Below are 20,184 nucleotides of genomic sequence, written 5' to 3' on the forward strand. Positions count from 1 at the left end.
GGATTACTTACCGCTTATCCATTTGGCGTTAGGGTCGTGAACCTTGAAGTCTTTTCTGAAGAGGTCTGCAACAGTCACCTTGCTCTTGAGGGCCAGCTGGTCATCTTCACCTGCAAAGAAAAGAACTTAACGTTCATACAAAGAGAACTCAGCATCTCCTTGTGTAGCAATTATGTTAGAGTAAAATACTACATAGCACCTTACACTTGTGGGTATTTATATTGTATATATATATAATGTCCTCTTGGCACTTTTTTAACACCAACTGTGTGTCTCAGCAATGTTTGTTTTTGAACGGTTCATTTTTAAGAATAAAAACTGGCTGAGACAGAAAAATACAAAGCATTGCCATGACTCCCACAGGGCTTTGATCAAGACTAGTGCGGCGTCTGATCATCAGACCAGACGAGCGCATATAAAGCAGATGCCTCCCGCAATTCATTTCAGCTTAATTTCATCCATCAATGCTCATCGTATCGTCTCCTGCTCCATAATATGACTCGTTTCACTTCCAGATACATGGTGGGAGGATAAAACATAGACAATACACCAGATAATACACCAGGAGCTTCTATGTCTCTTACAAGAGCATTCTAAGCCAGAAGTTTCATTTTGCTAAGTTTCTGTGTAACATTGAGTTAAAAAACAATAGCTGTCTCCTGCACAGGTACACATTGACAAGACATGGCAGTTGATGGACATTGGTGGGCAAGAGGATGAAAGCTGTGATATTCTAGCTCCAGGACTCTCTTCCTAATGTGTGATGTTTCATACCTCTGCTAAACCTGCCAGCACACATGCTGCAGCTGTCATTTTAAATGTGAGGTAACATTTATTGTGGCTGTAACATCATAAATGTTTGTTCTTTCATGATATTGAATATCTAATGAAGTATAAACTAGAGACCGTCTTGAAATGGGATCACACCAGCAGATAGCCACACACTGTCGTGGCTGGTAAACATAAGGTATCAAATAAAGTACTCTCTCGATATCTCTGTCAGACGCCACAGGAGTCCAGTATTGCATCCTTTCAAAAGTTGTGTTGGCGTCTCGGCTAGCTGAACTGCCAACTCCGACAAATACACCGCACTTGATTTCACCACTTTACAGACTGTAAGGGTTGTAGCTGCTGCGTTAGAGGGCTGATCTCACCGAGCATCAAAGCAATGAACGCTTGCGATGATTGGCTGCAAGCAAAGCCAAACAAATAGTCTTTTTTTTTTCTAGAACTGGGTTCAAAAAGGATAAAATACAGGTATGGTTTGACTGGAGGAGTTTGGATATTACTTGGTACTGGGTACTGATACCCAGCCCTATCCTCTGGTATCACAACTGCTATAAGAAAAAAACAGGTAAGAAAAAGGTGAAGTACAAAGTTATAGTACTGTAGTAATGTATCAAATAAAAGGACCATTAAGAATTACATCATAGTAATACAATAAATTACTGACAGAGGTACACATTCAATATTTGAGTGATGTTTTGTGATTATTTCACTATCAGTAACAATATTGGGAGAGAAGTTACGCAGCAACATACAAAAGTGGACCAGAGAGAGTTTGAAAAATGACCAGAAATAAGTGTTCTTGTAACTTTCCTCTTTCCCAGGTTGAAACGCCCGAGCATCAGGAGGTACACACTCGTGTGACACTTTGTCTATGGAAACCCAAAATAATGAAAATGCTTTTAGGTGAGTTTGACGGTCCATAAGGTGGGATGTTTTATGATTGTTCAGTGCGAGAAAATTCTGGAACATGCATTTTGCATGTTTTAGCTGACAATGAAATATAATGGCGTACACTTTACATCTCAGCAGACCATTTAAAAATATCACACTGCACTCTAGGATCTCAGACTGGTAAAAGCTTTTGCTTTGACCAGACAGCCAGTGATTTCACTCCATGTAGGTGAGGCATTGTGTCTAATATATGTACGATCAAGTGGTGGAGACATGAAACGTGTGACATGGCTGCCTGGTAATGTGTTTTACCTTTTACATGATGTGTTCAAACGCTGATATCAGCTGGGCACACTTTATTCACAGCTACATTTAAGACAAACAATAAGCAATTGCACGTGTGAAGTTATAAGCTTGAAGAAGGGTGATATTTGGCAACCAACTCTATGTTCTCAGATGCTGAAGCTTCTCGCAAGCACATCCATTTATATTATTAAAGAAGTATCAAAGTGACTGAAGTGTCACTTATCATGCAGTCATAGCAACAGTTTTATAAATAGATGGAAAACAAATACTAGGATGTGTAATGGATTACGTAGAGTATCTCAAAGCAGTTTAGTGTCTAACAGCTGTACAACGCTCACAAAGTAAAGATTAGGCTGATGGGGGGGGCATTAGTTTTACAGTTATTTGGTCATAAACCAAAGTGGCGGACTGACCGACCGTCATCACCATCCCTAGAGCCACGTCGCTCGTGTGGCTAAGAACTATTGGTCGTGATGCAACGGTTTATATGACATCAAACAAAAAGATAATTTGTCCTTTTTTTCGTGCGTTTTCCTACAAATGGGCAGCAACACGAGCTATCAGTGTGGATGTGAACATGAACAGCGGCCTCCTGAGCGAAAGTCTGGTGATTTGTTTTGAATGGGTATCCACCACTACCTCCGCCCTACGTCACCTGTCCTGGCTCACCATCACTTGGATTATACGAGTTGATTTTGTAGCTTTAATGCAAAGTGCATTATTATGTTTAGCTATGAAAAGTGTACAAGAACATCCTGAGTGGACTATATGTGCAACAATTCCACAAGCTTTACAGACCGCTTTATGTAGCACGGTCAAAAACAACAACATTATCCAACACAGCATATCGTACTCTGACCACCCTGACCAGATGAAGTCACAACGATTGATCAGGATCTAAGGGAGAGGTTTTCTAACTGCTATAGCACCACTGAACCACAAATGAGAGCTGCAAAGGTTCTGTAGTGAAGCTTAACTGTGACCACTTCCTCCTAATTTTAAGCTGACACATGCTTTGATCCGTGTGTAGCAGCTGTCGGAGAAATCGTCTTTAAAGAGCAGACCGATGGACGAGGGGGAGGTTCAGACAAGAGTCTGGCAACGTAACGTGACACTGAACATCTTCCTCTTGTCATGTTAACATCATAACATTACACACTGATGAAAAAAGAATGATGTCAGCCTTTGGATCAATGTGAGATCTCATCAACTGGACGTAATCAAACAAGTCTGAGATCTTACATCAGGAAAAAAAAAAGGACCAAGGAGCAATATTCACACTTCAGTGACTCCAACATATCAATCACAGATCATGGAGAATAACTTCTCTGATCCACACTATCTAGAAACTTGATATGCTTTTTATCTTCAGGCATTTCACCGACATACATTTGAACAGCGAACACTATGCGGCTGAAAGTAAGAATTCTTTAAGACAGTTGTTTATCTTGTTGTTTGCTGCTATATTAATGTTCAGAATGCCTTATATAAAACCTTTAACTAACTCATAATTCAGTTGAAATCACTTGGCACAAGCCAAGAGATAGTCGTTAATATTAATATTTAGCAAATTGTGCTTGTGACCCCTCATCGCAGGGTGCATAGGAGTTTTGAGTCATTGATTGAAAAGACGGATTTTTTTAGCTTTTCAGACATTTTTTTTCCAATACCCGATGAAGCAATGCGATACCTTCAACACTATACGGCAATTGAAAGCATTGTATTCCACACATAATACGACCTTATGACAAGACATAAAGGTAACACAAGGCAACATAAAAAAGTCTCATAAACACTGTTGAAAACATGAACTGAAGCTAAAATGGAATAAATCATTGTAAAAGAAATATAAGTGATGAGTGCAAGAAATACAACTTTACAGTATAATTCAAACGTTTCCTTCATTCTATATGTTTTCCAGAGAAATAAACACTTTTATGGAGTCATGTGTCTTATTTCCTACAGTACACCGGTAATTATCTGGATTGTTAGTTATTCATCAGGGCCTCTTAGATCCATCTTGCGACCTCATGTGGGTGTCCCGGTGCCCAGGTTGAGAAACACCGGACTCATTCATTAATCCACTAGATACAGGGCTTAACTGTCTTGGTTTGGCTTAAATAGAATTCACTGGCTGGTGTTAGGATGGAAGAAATGAGAGCTTATTAATACAAGACTAGACCAGTGATGTCATGATTCTAGTCCCCGTGTTGAGCTATTAATAGTTCATGTGAGATCAGTGGTGTCTGAGAACATATCTTTGACTCAAGGGTAGGGGAAGAAAACTTTTTGGCAAAATTCAGAGTTCCCCTTTTTTCACCAATCAAAGTGGTTTTAAATTGCAAGAACGCAACAATGACTTGCATCATCCTCCCGAATGTGTACGTCAGCTGTGTGTGAACAGCGCGCCACATATTGCGCCTGACAGATGGACGGGCACTGACTGATTCTCAGTTCCTCCCCCGATTTCATCACGAGGGACAAAAACACCTTTGAAGGCATCTGCTCGTGGCCTCCTTTGAGTTTTCAGCGTGATTAGCAGAGTCAACCAAACTGTGACTACAGACTGCAAGGGAACAAAATAGTGCACGGGAAGTTGCAGCCTCGCGTCAGATGGCGAGGCTTAGAGGGGATAAATGGTGATTTTTTTTTTAAATCAGTGATGATAGCCAGATTCATGGATTTACCACAGAGGAAGATTATACACATGAGAATTTACATAAAAAATGATATCTTTATATATATATATATATATAGCACAATCCCTTAAAGGCAAATCCATTTTCCGTTAAGTACGTCTTTATCTCACCCTCGCAGAGTGCTGTGATCGTAGGCAGAAACTTTGAATTAGTCTGACAAAAGCCGGTCGTCGTCCCCAGCAGGGTCAGCTCACATGAGCAGTTCATATGCTAATGTCACACAGCCTCTGTTCAATACAATAGAGTTCTGATCGAACACTGAACCCGGCAATTTGAAAGGGAAGTTTGAGTGACACAGTTAAATACAGTAAGTCAGCAATGTTGGCTACAAAGGAAAAGGTTCCTATCGAATCATAATGTGCTTTTGCAAGTATGTCATTCTAAAATTGGATATTCATAAACCATAAAACTAGAGGCCAATACAAAGTTAAAAGGACAGTCAATATTGGACTGATATTCACAAGGTGAACAGAAACACGACTACAAATGAATGTTAATGTTGCTCTGTGTCTGCTGGATGTAAATGTGCAACACCTACACATGTTCACCTGATCAACTGCACGAGGAGAAAACATGTCAGTTATGTTAAATAGACGTAGATTAGAGTAAAATAGACTATAAAGCTGGGTATGCTTTAGGGGCGTGGCTACCTTGTGATTGACCGGTTATAATTATAGCTATTATTATATACATTTATTAATAATAATAATAATAATAATAATAATAATAGCAACCGATCAGCGACTAAAAAGCATTCTTAAGCATATTTTTTACTTAATCAATCAGGGCATCCCTATTTACAACAGCATGTGTTAGGAAATACAATTCACACAAAGTTCAGTTATGAACAGTATAAATAAATAAAACAATATATATAAATAATATAGGTGAAAAAAAATGCTTTGATCATTGTCTTTCATCGCATAATTTTATATTCCTGAGATCTCGTCTCTGTAGGTTGGTAAATAAATAATGTAATGCAACAGAGTCAGAGCCTGCAGGTGATCAGGAAACCTGTATTATGTTTGATATGAACTCCTGCAATATATTTCATGTCATATCCTGAATATGACATGGCCAAGAATAAAAACTGGGATAGTGAGCGTCGACGTACAACGCTTTGTTGAATGCTACAGAAGTAGCCATGAGAGGGATCGCACTTAGCATCGGCTCCGTGCAACAATCTCTGTGCCTGCTTGCATTCAGCTGCACACAATGATTTAATTAAAAGGTCATCTCCCCACAGTTCCAGCTAGTGTCACTCTGTCAGTCAGCCTGACGTCCCTCAGTCTGAGGAATACTTGTGAACATCTGACCCAGTTGTATTGATGTAGAGAACAGACCAACCTCTGAGCAATATGGAGCTATCAGTTACAGCAGACGCAGGTTGTCAGAGGAGGAAAAGGGGAGCAAAACTCTATGTGTGTGTGTGTGTGTGTGAGAGAACAAAGTGGTTGTCAGGAGCAGTTAGAAATGTCTGCCTGTCTGGCAGGGGAGCATCCATCAACAAACCCTCTTAACTGAGCGGCAGCAACATGCTATCTCATAACTCCTCACATGAGCCGTGCAGCTACAGTTTGCAGTTTGAGGTGCCCTTGTTCCCACAAAATGTTTCACCTTGATGTGTCAAATTACATCAAAATAAGTTGCTCTGAATAACTGCTGAAATTAGCATTCTAATAGGAAAAATGTACCATTCTTTCCCGGCCCATTTGCACTGCAAAAAATGCTCAATGTCCCCAATGCCATGTCTGTAATTAAATCCTTCATATCCTATTACCTTAAAAACAGCGGGGAAAATCAGCTCATTCTAAAGGTTTTTCTAAATCAAGATTCATATTTCTTTATTATGGTGCATTTACAATACCTGCCTTTAATTCTTTTCAAGGTGGTGATTCAAGGCGGCACAACTGCCTCGGTAAGATGTTTGTTGAAGTATAAATTCTTCTTTTTCCAACAGATAAGTGGCCAACCAGTCTTCGATTTACAGCAGCGACTAAAAATCTTCAGTAAGTGTACAGTTGTGTTACGAGTACGTGAGAATGAAAGGCCTTCTTCCCACACTCACCATTTTGTTCACAATCATACAATCAAGTATGATTCAAGATTTTGAAGTACATAGTTAAGGAAAGCCACATCATTGTGGCTTCTTCACACACAGTTCTTCTCAACAGGAGAAATGTTCCCTCCATTCACGTGTGCATACAAAGATTTGGGACATTTTAGTTTTTAAGAACACCAAGTACAATCCAATACCTGTTATGACTTCAGTTATTAGATCAAAACCACTGAGATGTGCATTGTGCATAAGGTCCATGGCAGCCCAAAAATACCCCTCATATGTGATTTTTGATCAACTAAATCTCTGCATTACTGTGCTGCTACAACAGCCTCCACTTCTCCTCTTCTTGGGAGGATTTCCACAAGATTGTGGAACTTAGGGATTTGCTCTCATTCAGCCACAAGAGCATTAGTGAGGCCACTGATGTTGGGCGATAAGGCCTGGCTCGCAGTCAGCGTACCACTTCATCCCAAAGGTTTTGGATGAGGTAAGGGCTCTGTGTTCTTTGTGGACCTGACTCTGTGCTCGGGGGCCTATACTTAAGATACAAAAACTGTTGCCACAAAGTCGGGAGCACACTACAGCACCAAAGACCAAACCTGAAAACGCCCCAGGCCGACAGTTCACACCGGTGGGTGTCCTGGGCGAGGTAAATCTTAAGTTCCAATAATTAACTACAACTAGAAGTGAGATAACAATTCACCTTTCAACAACAATTTTCTATATTACTGCACATGGCTACTTTTTCATCAATTATACAAGCAGTCAAATGTAGCTGAAGTAGCTTTTTATTTACATAAACATTACAGTAAGTTTACTGCAATCGAAAAAAAACAAGGTTTCCACATGGCAGCTCTCAGACAGGTCACTTCCTGAATGCCCGTGGCATTTCACACTGCATGAATTAGCCTGGCGGCTAGTGGACTTTTTTTTCCACTCTTCTACTCTTCCACTTGGTTTAAGTCACTGCATCTCTCGAAAGAGCAACACGCCGTTTTGAATTTCAGCCTGCATGCACGTTTTTTTCAGCCCAACATTGTTGAAACAGAGCAGCTAATATAGGTAGCGACAGCAACACGTTGGCGGACTGCAGAGTGCGCAAAGCTCTGGCCTCAAGTGAAACATCAACGGAGAGGAGAGAAAGTGACCAGAGGAGAGAGAAACTAGCCTGACAGGAAACGACAAGAAAACGCACAAAAGACTCGAACGTCCACGATTAGTGTAATGGGAAAATATGTCATAGTCTCATGTGAAGGTTTAAAGAATGTAAGTCCTAAAAGTGCAGACACCAAATTGTAGTTTCAGTAGATGACTTTAATTAGTTTAGTATCCAGGTGTCTTGTTATCTGTTATCATTGTGCACTGTTTCTTTCTTCTTCGTAAGACAGAGGCACAGAGAGGCCTTGACTAACAGAGATCCTCTGTTTGAAATACTTTTGACTTCCTTTTTGATGCATTTATCTGAAGTTGTAAAGGCGTAAACCTTTGCATGATAATATATGATGTGTGAGGGTAAAGAATGTCTATTCTGTCTCTGCAATGGTCATTTTAACAATGTCACAGTGGCTTCAAAGGAAGCATCTGCTGTGTGTTTAAACTGTCTATTGTAAGGCAAACTGTGAACAAAGGGATTTGCAAACAGGAGATAAAGCATCTTCCTGACTGTCTTAAATGAAGTATACTAAGGCTCGAAGGATGACCTGCCTTTTATTGTGTTCTTTGTGTATTCTTGTTAGCTAAGCAGATAACAGGAAGCTGTCTGAGCATAAATGTCCATGCATTGTGACTGTTAGGTAGAGCACTCTTACAGATCACTGCAATGTGTCTGTGAGACTGTTCTCTTTGCTTGCAAGCAAATAAATTGACTTTACAAACCTCGATCGTTCATCAAAACTCTGTTTACTTTATATTGATAGAAAACCTTCACTTTCTTCTCCCGACTAATCATAAGAAATATTCCACAACATTAGATATACATAACAGCACATTTAAGGGTGGGCTTTTCCTTCACACAAATATATTATTTTGTGAGTACACGAAAATATATATTTGACTCTGTTGCATCCAGGGATTCAATTAACCGTTCCATCCCGAATACAATAACCTCATGAAGGAGTCAAATACACTGTATTTGCTCAAACAAACCACTGTCCTTGAGGAACGACACATGGAGCTGCAGTATTCCGAAGCTGATCTCAGCTGGCCAGGACACCCAATTAATCCACACTGACTTCCAAAACTGCATCTGATGAGGCCAGGGCATATTTTAATATCCCCGAAGACTTTAAAATACCAAATACCCCGTACAAACAGCTCATTTTAATGGGCGGTCTAATGGAGGCCCCACAGTTGCTGCAGGAACCCAGCTTGTGTCGAGACTTGGAGCGGAACAGTGGTTCTGCTTGGGCACGCAGAGTCGACGCAGGGAGGGGACGGATTAGGTTGTGAGCTACAGGCTGGAGACACCACCTGCCCGCCTGGTTTGGCAGTGGCACACTGAACAGCTCCGGTTCATCCGAGTCCATAACAAACACCCCCCCCGGGACAGGAACAGGTCACAGCCAGGAGGAGGTGACGTGGCATTTCAGGCCTCGCTGCTTTGACACCAGCCGCTGCGCTGAGGTCTACTGCGGCGGTATGTTTTGACTCCGACACCTGTCTCGATCTCTAAGGATTATGTAGAAAGACACAGCATTGGATTTGGTTTATATTAGCAAACCCCTGCTTTGCCACTACGGCCCCGACCTCCTCGGGAAACAGGAACTGCAACATGTCACAAATTCATAAACAAGGGAACAGTGATGACTGTCTTTGTAACTGAATTATAGAGCACACACACTGGCAGTTGTATTGACGGATTTGGCTCTGGCAGCACATAAAACCATATCCAGGAGCTTTATGAGACTGAAAATAAACAGATGGCCTATCGATTAAACTTTCATGTAAATGTGCCAACAAAAAACCTGAAGGTCACTCTGACATGAAACTAAGACGCCTTAAAATAACTAAGGACATTGTAGTCCAGGGAGAAAAAAGAAAAGTGTGTGCGGTGAAAAGAAGGACTAAGTAAGGGAGCCAGATGGGGATGGCGTTTATGAAGAAAGCAATGTTGCGCAAGCCGACTTCAATGAGGTTCAGTGACCTTCACTAAATGTGTCAGTTACAGCGGAAAAGCGTGCCCGGATAACTGGGACATTACAGCTGGTGACACTGCAAACATTGCGTGAGAGCTACGGACCGAACACAAGGGCAGATACACTGACATACACGCGTTACTGTTTGCATTGCTGCTGGCGAGATTGATTGTGAAACCTCATGGGCATGTCTGTGCATAATAATAGGCGTGTGAACAGAGAGATGTGTGGTGTGTAGTGTAGTGTAGTGATCCCCCCCCCCCTCCCTCGGCCTGCGGCGTGTACCTGGTGTCAACAGGATGACGGAGGTGACGATCAGCGAGCAGATGACCAGAATGACAAGGAGGGCGATCGCTATTCCCTTCCAGTTCCTCTGCGGAGGGTTACTGCCCACCAGCTCCTGCAGAGAGACACAGAGAGGAGGGGAGAAGACACGGTCAGAAACAGTACAAAAAAAGAAGAAGAAAAAGACTACTGTGGGAGCGAATCAGAGCACGACTTACAAAAGACGAGGACAGAATGAAAGAACAATTGAAAAGATCAATGTGCGTGACGTGGGAAAGGAGCAAAAGAGAGAAATGAGACCAAAGAAGAAAAATAGAATCAGAGGTATAAATGGCAGACTGTTGAAAAAGGAGCGATGTGGGTGTCAGTCAAGGACGAACGTGAGTCAGTCGCAGTATCTCGGTTCTCAAGGAGACATGCTAGCACCAGCAGCAGCACCAGGAGGAGGGGGGGGGGGGGGTTCTTAATGAGCCCAGCATCAGCGGCCATCAACCCCAAACGAATGTGACAGATAAAAATGGAGCCCAGGACACGCTGGTGAATCGCACGCTTGACAAAAGCTCGGCAACAGCAGAGAGAAGAGTTAGGAAACACGACTGAGAGCTGTAAGTAACCTTGAGGGGATTCTTTCTCCCAGAAGCAAATAAGACTTATTGCATTTCAATATTGTCATAAGTGAACACTTGATTCTGAAGAATGAAAATGTCACATGACAAAGTAGAACCGCAAGATATAACATAAAAACAAAGGGGGGGGGGGCTTTAGGCTCCTTGTTCATGCGGCAATTTAACAATATTGGGCAAAATGTCTTTGACACACGGTGATGTGAAGCATGTGGGTCGGTTCAGCACAAAGTTTCCACAATGTATTACGGTAACAATCCGAGACAGTCCCGTCCAGCAGCTACGGAGGACTCTGGGTGTCCTCCAAACTTCCAGATCAGAGCACCTTCGCAAACAAAGCACCCAGAGAAAAACCTTTAAGACAAAGCATCCCTGAAGGTTTCCTACATCAGCCCTGCTGTGTCTGGATCGCACACAGACAAAAAATAACTAGCAACACCAAAACCACAACCAAGGGGGACTCTGCAGAAAGAGTCCCGAGCCCACATTATTAGTGGAGGATTAATAAGTTCTTAATGAGTTTACAGAGGATAAAAAGCACCAAGCAGAGCGTGTACTTTGGGAACATATGCCTGGAGCGTTAATAAATACACGCGAAGGCTTTAACGAAGCTGAATGGCTGAGCTACGACGCAAACCTTTTAGTGACCTCGTTCCCACCTTAATTGAAGGGAGCCCAAGACATCATTAGCCGGCAGATAAGAGCAATCGGGGCTATTTACCAGACTGCCCATTACACATATTCATTACATTAGTTATAGGCCTCTGCCGGGGCTTGTGTGTGTTGTGTATTGCTGTGTTGACTTTTAGTATTGCTAAAAAAACCTTTTGCTATTTTGCTAAAGAACCAAATATCTCTATCACAGTAACTCATTTTTTTTTTTAACAAATGGAGGAATAGGTGTTCAGGATTGATTACTGCAAAATGAACAGATCAATAAACAAACAACAAACAAGCTCAGTCATGGTTTTGTGCCAATGGGACTGATCTATTGGATTAAATGCTATGTTTACATCTGATTACACATGCATAAAGTAGCTGAGGGAGCTAAACAACAAACATGTCAGCTGTTTGGTATTTCACACTTGCTATACGCCAACGAGTTCTACTGTTACTCGCAACATGTGCACAGCCAATGTTTGGAGGGGTGGCGGTAGCATCACGAGATATAGCACAACCAACGTAATCGAGCACCTCCAGATCCATCGAGCCGAAAGCTTTGACGAGTTCAACCAATCAGAAAGAGGGGACGGTTGGAAGAAGCAATTGACTTTGTTGGATGCATTGCGACGACGGGAGAAAAATCCTCAGTGACAATAACAGGAATACTTAAAATAAAAGTTGTTTAAGTCAAGCCTTACGCACAAAAGAATGACCCCAGTCACTTCCACACAGGTATACAGCTTATTAATCAAACACTGGTATCAGATCGGTATTGATATCGGCCGATACCCAAAGCCTAGTTATCGGTGTTCTATCAGAACTGAAAAAATGTGATCGGTGTTTCCCTAGTTCAGTTGTTTCTATTGAGCGGGGGATCATTTCAGAGATCAACTGATAAAACAGTGTTGTGGGTGATGAGCCGACAGTCTACAATGCGATTTATTTTTCCCTCTGTGCTGAGCCATCCCTCTGGAACAATCGTTATGTTTTGTTTTGTTTCCTGCAGAACTGAAAATCCGACTGGAGATTTCATGAGAGTGGCACGGAGCCCACCGCGGATTGCTGCGGTCGATGCAGTATATGTGACTCAATGGGATTTACAGTATGGAAAACGGTGACGAAATTGGAGGAGAACATTTCGAGAGCAGAGAGCAACTACTTGGGTGCAGTAACAGGATGTAAAGCGATGTGTATAATGCCCAATAAAAGAGCTGAATAAAATCCCCACGCAATGCTGAGCAATGACGGTTTATTATGTGTTCTATGCACTGTAGTTAACGCAATCGAATGCTGGGCACGAGTCCATCACAGCGTCTTAAATGTAACAATCGTATCTGTGTGCGCGTGCATGTTTGGACCTGAACTACAGCTGGATGGACGCATGTTGTGTGGTGAAAGCAATCTGCGATTTTGTTCTATTGTGTGTCGTACAAGAATCAATGCAGCTGATGCGGTGCATCGAATCTCACAGCGCGTCTATTTATCGTTGTCTAGTAGAATTAAGAAAGAATTAAGACCGACCGATGACAGAAAATGCTCAGCTCTGCTAACAAAGCAAACACGTAAACACACTGGCTGTACAGGCGATGCAAGTCTGCAAATTGCCTCTCTTATTTTCTCTACACTTTCTGCAACAGGAACATCCGGCGGGCTGACAGATCTATTGCACTCTTCTAAGATGACTAAGGAGTCAATGTCACACAGCTTTTCCACATAGATCAGCATCTCTGTGGGAACATATTGACATTGGAAAGTATACCATACGTCACTGAGGTTGAGGCATGCTAATAATTAGACCCCAAAGGATTCAGGAGACAGAAACCTCAACAAGAAATCCTTTAACTTCTTTCCTATTCCCGGGCTTGGAGGGAATAATAACTGAGCCTGGGTAAGGGTGCCGACACCGGCTGAAAGCCTTGCCCAACCTTCCCGATCATGCCCCTCTGATCTGTAATTATAAGAATGACTGGACTAATTAGCCAGACCGTATGTGCTGCAGTAATAACTGTTTGATGACATGTGACTATGGCAGAGGAGAGATGAGGTATGAAATGAGCAGTGAGGAGACAGACATCAGAGCTCGCAGGAGGAGTAAATAAATAACATGTTGGGAGGCTGCAGGGGGATTCACTGACAGGAAAGCTTGAGGCGTGACCGAAACATGACAGAGAGAGAGAGAGAGAAAGAAAAAGTATGGGACAATGTCGATAGATCCAGGTCCAGACTCGACTAAAAAACAAGATCCTGCTGTTTTCTTGTCCTCAGCAGCTGTCGTGTTAAAACCTGCGGAGCATGTACGGGAATCATCAATGTCCATTCGTCCCCGAGAGCGTGAAACACAACACTCTGCCAATAGGTCAATGTCTTGGGAAGCTTGAAGAGTTTTGGGTACCTACAGACACCAATTTGTTTTGGACCATATTAAGTATTAGCTGTCAGTATTAGTTGCTAGTTTCAGAAGTCCTGATCCCGCGATAACAATAATGCTACTCAAGTTTTATTTGAGATCAGCACCATCACCAAAGAAGATTTCCATCATGTCAGGAATATTTCTAAATAACGTGGTGATTTCTATGCCTGTGAGAAAACACTTGTCATGCAGACGGTTACCGCAACATAAAAGCCATTCAGTAGCTTCAGCTCATTCAAAATGCAGCCGCCCACATATTCACTAACAAGGGCATGGTTGCTCACCGTAATATGGAAAGCAACACAAAAGAAAGATTGAAAGAGACGGCTGTGTCTTTTTATGAGAACTCTATTGTAAAAAGTGAAAGATTGAATCCTAATCATTTCAACACAGAAATATGAAGGCATTATACAATGGAGGGGCTGAACAATGTGCTTCATCCAAGCTCCAACAACCTTCACCCATATAAGGTAGGGCAGCCTGAATGCAGCCCGGGAGGCGAAGCCCAGCTCCATTGTTTGGGATTCTACACTCACTCTAGAGCACACATTTCAGTGATGACATGTTTGTGCAAAAACAAAAGAAAATATTTGATAATGTTTTTCTATGAATTATTTTCATTATTCTACAAAACATCATGGTCTTTTGACAACGAACACTACACAAACTCTACATGTAAGAGCATCCCATGCATCTTTTTAGTGCCATTTTATATCCACTACTGCAGACGCACCTCCACTTCACAACTATTATACTATCATAAGTTGTTTTTCATATTTGGAGTCCAGTGCTCCACATTCTTTAGACTTGTGTTTGGACATTCTTGACTTAATTATCAAAAAATGTCTTTTCCATTTCTGGGTGTGCACACGGCCCTGCAGCCTCATGTCCTTTCATGGCGATTGCCAGGGAGTGCATCTACGCTGAATAGGATCAACTGGCACGAGCTTTCAATTGACCAACAATTCTGTGGTTCGAGAACACGTCACAAATCTGATGTCGACTTTTCTTAAGAACAAATGAAAGAAAACATTGATGAATGAGGTCCATTGGCTCTCAAACATCTGCCTACCTGTTCATTACAGAATGGACTCTCAGATCCTGAGCTATAAAACTCTGATTATATATCTGGCATGCTTACAGTTAATCAACCGGGATTAATTCCTGCCATCTAATTCTAAATATGGCAATGGAGCATTCACTACCCAAAGCACCTGCTGAATTGCGGTTTGCATCAGCACCGTCGTCCTTGAGGAACAAATAAAAGACGTTTCTGCCAAGACTTTCTGTGTGTTGCATGTCTGCTTTAACCTTTTAAAAATGTTTAATAGCTTTGAATTGCTTTTGTATGAGATTGTAAGCCGGAAATAAAATTGTACATAATGGCAGAAAAAATAACTTAAAAAAACGGAAACTAAAGTCAATTTTGAAGAGAAAATAAAGTAGCCATTTTGACTAAGAACGAGCCATGAGAAAGGCTGTATAGCGTGAGTAACTGCTCCATTTGAGCTACCTTTACGAGATGCTAAACTGGAAATGAAGGCTCGGCCCATCTTCCATTGTCGCTTTAATAGCTCAAACTAAGAGACTTTGTGCAAGCGTATAAGCTACATGCGCTCTCACCGAGGATGAAATGATAATGCCTCTGGGCTTCAGTATTAGTAATGGTACAGGTCATTAATTCTGATTCCCAATGAACAGGCTACTAGAGCTAAAGCATGCAGAGTATCTGCTGTATAAATAAGGGCCCGTGTGCATGTCTTCCTTTTTTCATTTTCTGTATGTTCATGCACATTTCCTTCGGTTTAATTGTACAATACAGAAAGTCAATAGTGTCACATAAAGTACCACATTGTCATTAGGCATGCGTCATAATGCACAATACTGGTGGAGTCGTAGAAAGAGACAGTACAGGGGACTTCTAGAAAGCCTGAACACACCATGGAGGCACAGAGAGGGAATGTCAACAGACTGCAGCAAAGAACAGCGTATTTGTTCTGCCACAGTTAAAGCAACAGATTGCAATGAGTCAGTCAGCTTTTTAATTCATGCACTTATCCAGAGAGACGAGCAGCCAGGGGTTCGGCGGCTCGCTCACTGACGCTTTGACAGACACGAGATGGCACATGCTGTTAGCAGAAACCAGTTGGCATCTAAGTGGATCAAATCTTTAACCGCGCGTTGGGTGCAGACTCTCCGACATCGGATGCAAATCATAAAATAATTAGAGCGATGTCTCTCAGCATGACAGCTCTGATGTTGTCTGATACAACGCTGAGCAACACAAGTTGACAAGAGCAACTGCTGACATTTTTAAACTTAAATATGCATGTCATTTTGTAAAAAAAAAGAATAAAAAAATGTCATTTTAATATAATGATATACTATAACTGCTTCACAAACAGTTGACTGGTTGAGATTAATGATTATATAAACATACTCCATGCTTGTAGTTTTAATTACATTGACTTCCCTTCTTCATATACTTAAATTCTCCAGAAGAAATTCACAGGGCAGGGATGTGATTGCAATCCTCAAATAGAGGGATTTAAAATCTTTGCTTCTTTGATCCTCCTCAAACGAACTTCGTTTTTGCAAAAAATAAAAAATATGAGCAGATTAATCTCAAATCAAAATGCTCTACGATTGTTGAAGTGGTTTTCGGTACAGATGGATTTCTCCTGCGTCCGTCTCAGTCAGACTTTTAATCTTTGAGTAAAATATTTCTAAATCAAGCGCCTCTTCCTGCTCCGCGCTTCACAGATTGATGAACATCGACGGCAATGTGATTGAATCCAAACCCAATTGGACAATTTCGTTGTCATACAACATGGAGCGGGAGTAGGGCTGTCCATAAACAAGCTGTCTTGTTTGTTACTCACGGCAGGAGAACTAATTTCCAACTGGCCAGTGTGTGTGTGTGTGTGTGTGTGTGTGTTGTTCTTGGGCATCTTCCGCCTGGTTTGTTTGATTTGTGAGTGAATCTCTTCCAGTCCATTAGAGAGATGGTGGGAGAGCGCCACCGCCAGCTGACCTCTCTCTGCAGAGTTTGCACTAAATCACATCTCTGTAAAATAGCACATAATACACTCCGCCAGAGGATGAGTCAGTGAGCGTTGCACGGAGCTGCCGTAACATCGTGGGAATAAACCTGAAGGAATGTTCATCCTGATAGAAGTTGCATATGTGATGAAAAGTCGACCTGGAACCAATTACCATTGCCAATCCCATAACTCATAACGTATCTACTTTTCCCGACATGTCTTGTACACTGCTGTGTGTCCCGTGTGAATCAAATACATATGTTGTCCAAACATAACCCTAAAAGTAACCTTTTGGTGCCTAAATCTAACCAAGTTTCAATTTAATATTTTATGCCAAACCATTAAGTCTTCTTACCAAAACATTAATTTTGTTGCCCTAACCTAAGGGATTCATTTTGTTTTATTCAGTTTAAAATGTACAACCATGTGTATGAAACTGCTTCAAACTGCGACCGTAATCCGGGTGAAAATATGTTTCCCTCGAGGTAATTGACGGTGCAGTTTGGCTGCAAGGGAACGTAATGATTTAGATGACAGGGTTGACTTTACACTTGATTTCTGAGGAGCTATGGGCAAATTGCCCATTTTCATGCAAGTAGCCGATCCATAGAGGCAATTCATCTCATCGTTTCCCTCGTCACTATGGAAACTGGAAATGAGTTTTTTTTTTATTGTTGAGCATCCCCTATAGCTGTAGATGAACATGCATTGTGACATGGCTAAACAAGCGATACACACACACACACACACACAAGGGGAAAGTGTTTACGGCCCGGCCCTGATGCATGAATCTTTATTTTTCTATTTTTGTCAGCACTGCACACATAAGTGTTCTTCAGGAAACGAGAACAATACAGAATGAAACCAGAGTTTCTTCTCATTTCATCACTTTTCCTGTGGCAGTATGTGTCTACACATCTGACAGGGGGAAGCTAAATGTATCCACAAACGTTACTGTGGCTCAGCTGAATCAAAGACTTCCCTTCATCTCAAATATAAATAACAGCTGGAAGGGGGGGGGGGGTCTGCTTAGACCACCGTGCAGGTAGAAAATGATGAATTGTGTTGACATCCTTCCTTGCTACCTTTAATGACACATTCATATTCAAATGTAGCAACAGGAAATGCTCAGGCATATGATTAGCCGAGTATATGAAGCCATACCTGTGTGATGTGCTGTCTCCCTGAGGCACTAGCAAGTCCCAGACCTCTGAGTTAAACTGGGTCTCTATGGATCGTCAGTGAAATAAGCTCTGTAGCTGAAGTCAATGGCATCACTTTCAGTCTTTTCAGTCTCACTACACTTTAGAAAGAGAATCTTACGTGTTGAACTACACTACATGTGTATAAAAGGACAGTTTAGGCCATTGTTTGTACCCTCAGAGTCAAATCAGCTCATTCATCTTTTATTCTGTTTGGTTGGGTAACCTTCTACAAGTCACGTATTCATTCATTCCTATTGACACAGAATGTACATACAATTTAATGCTCTGTAGGTAATTAGTGGCTAATTCTTCTGTCAACTTCAGTTGTACAAAGAGTGTGCCTCATCAGTCGAGTAGGTGCTCGAGACACAAAGAAGCAAATGAGAAAAGATAACTTGGCAACACTTAAAGGACTTGTTGAGAGTGACTGTGCTTCATTCAATCAGCGTGGCTCAGCACACGGCTTTTATCAGGGTGTTTAACAGAATGGTTAAAAGCACAGCATACTTATACTATATATGCAAGACAAGGTGCCTGTGTCTCGGTCAATTATCCAATGAGAACAAGATCGTAAATGACCAGCCTCTAAAGGATGCAGCACAGAAACCTCCCTTCTCTCTGCGCCCGTGGTTCCTCTATCTCTTCGGTCAAATAAGGGCAAAAAAGTGCACGATAGAAAGTACTACCACTCAAAGAATAACAGAAAAACAAAGGAATGTTGACAACAAGTCCACATAGCTAAACAACAAAATAAGTAGTCTGTATTGTAGTCTAATAATAGCTTTTCAAAACTAATATGACCATTGCAAAAAAGATTGATTTGGGCACTTTCCCATCTTCTACTTCTAACAAAGAAACAGCCCAAACTTTTAGGCCTCGGTTATACTTTCTGCAAGGACAGTTGCACGGACATGAGCCGATGTGGAATCGTGACGAGGAAACGTTCTTCTTTTATGCAACGTGCAGATTTCTCCTGGCGGCAAAGCCACATTCTCAAAGTTCTCCATTTTTCTCCGCCCATCCGCGTAGCTAGAACACCGTGGATGTGCGCCAAACCATCCACCAACACGTTCTCACTCCCAACTCGTCAAATACCGATGACGCGTGAGTAAATGCTGGTTTGATGACGTTATGTATTCTCATGTAGCCCCTTGTTAGCAAACGCCTTTTTTAAAGACACGTAAAAGCTTCAAAATTGACCAGAGTGGTAATTGCTGACATATTTTATACCATAAAACAGAACGTTAAAATCGTCTTAATTGTTACATTAAAATATAGTTCAAATAACGTGAAAACAACTTTAAAATGCAGACTCATTTCCTGGTCTAAGGACTCATTCGTGCTCCACTCTTGTAGCACTCTGTAGCCGCTCAAGTTACTCTACGAGACGCGTGTTTGCTGCGTACTCGACAGCGTCTAACAGCCTGTGAAGCATTCTGCATGGAAACTTTCCAGCTGCAAACTAACAAGAAAGTCATCCGAGCCGCTGTGGAGGAGGAGAGTTGGGGAGGATACAGAAAACCAGAGAGAAAGCCGGGCAGGAGGATTCCACTGCATGTCCCTCGGCCCACACCCAGAGCGATTGGTATTCACTGCGGCCCGGCGGCAGTGCTGGTGTGTGCTGCATCTCTCAGGATTCACTGAAAAGTATCTTTCCTTCTGTTCTTATCTATCAGCCTTCATTCCATAACGCAACACTTCGTCGTGCCACTCCAGCAAAAATAAATTGCCGTCACGGAAACAATATGCGCCGGCAGACGCGCTCGCTTCCTGGAAATGAAATACCCCACAACCCACTGCTTCCAGGCGCAGGGGTCTAATAAAAAGAGGCTGCTGCTTGTGTCGATGTTTACCCGGGCTAATGTATTCTGGCCTGCTGTTTTTTATCGCTTTCTGCGACAAAAATGTGAACACTCATGTAGAAAGAATAGACTTCCAGCCTCTTATCGCTGGCATAATGTTTGGCTGAAGTGCCCTCGCAATGAAAAATGTCTTTTTCTTTTCTAAAATAAAATGAATATTATTCAAAAAACACTTGGTTTCACCTCTATCCTGCAAGAGAATAACATCAAC

The 20,184-nt window shown here is 41.8% G+C and overlaps 1 protein-coding gene across 2 annotated transcripts in view; it reads right to left on the minus strand.

The window, feature by feature from the left end:
- Nucleotides 1–20,184, minus strand: part of dpp6a (dipeptidyl-peptidase 6a) — a 116,119-nt gene that overhangs the window by 36,129 nt on the left and 59,806 nt on the right. For both annotated transcript variants that reach the window (XM_076080397.1, XM_076080396.1), the window contains exons 2-3: nt 10,167–10,281; nt 12–110 (exon numbers count right to left, since the gene is read on the minus strand). In XM_076080397.1, the coding sequence (XP_075936512.1) occupies nt 12–110; nt 10,167–10,281 (214 nt within the window). The remainder of the gene's footprint in view (nt 1–11; nt 111–10,166; nt 10,282–20,184) is intronic.

This window comes from Anarhichas minor, unplaced genomic scaffold, assembly GCF_050575085.1.
Source record: "Anarhichas minor isolate MPS153535 unplaced genomic scaffold, ASM5057508v1 ptg000074l, whole genome shotgun sequence".
Classification (NCBI taxonomy): domain Eukaryota; kingdom Metazoa; phylum Chordata; class Actinopteri; order Perciformes; family Anarhichadidae; genus Anarhichas; species Anarhichas minor.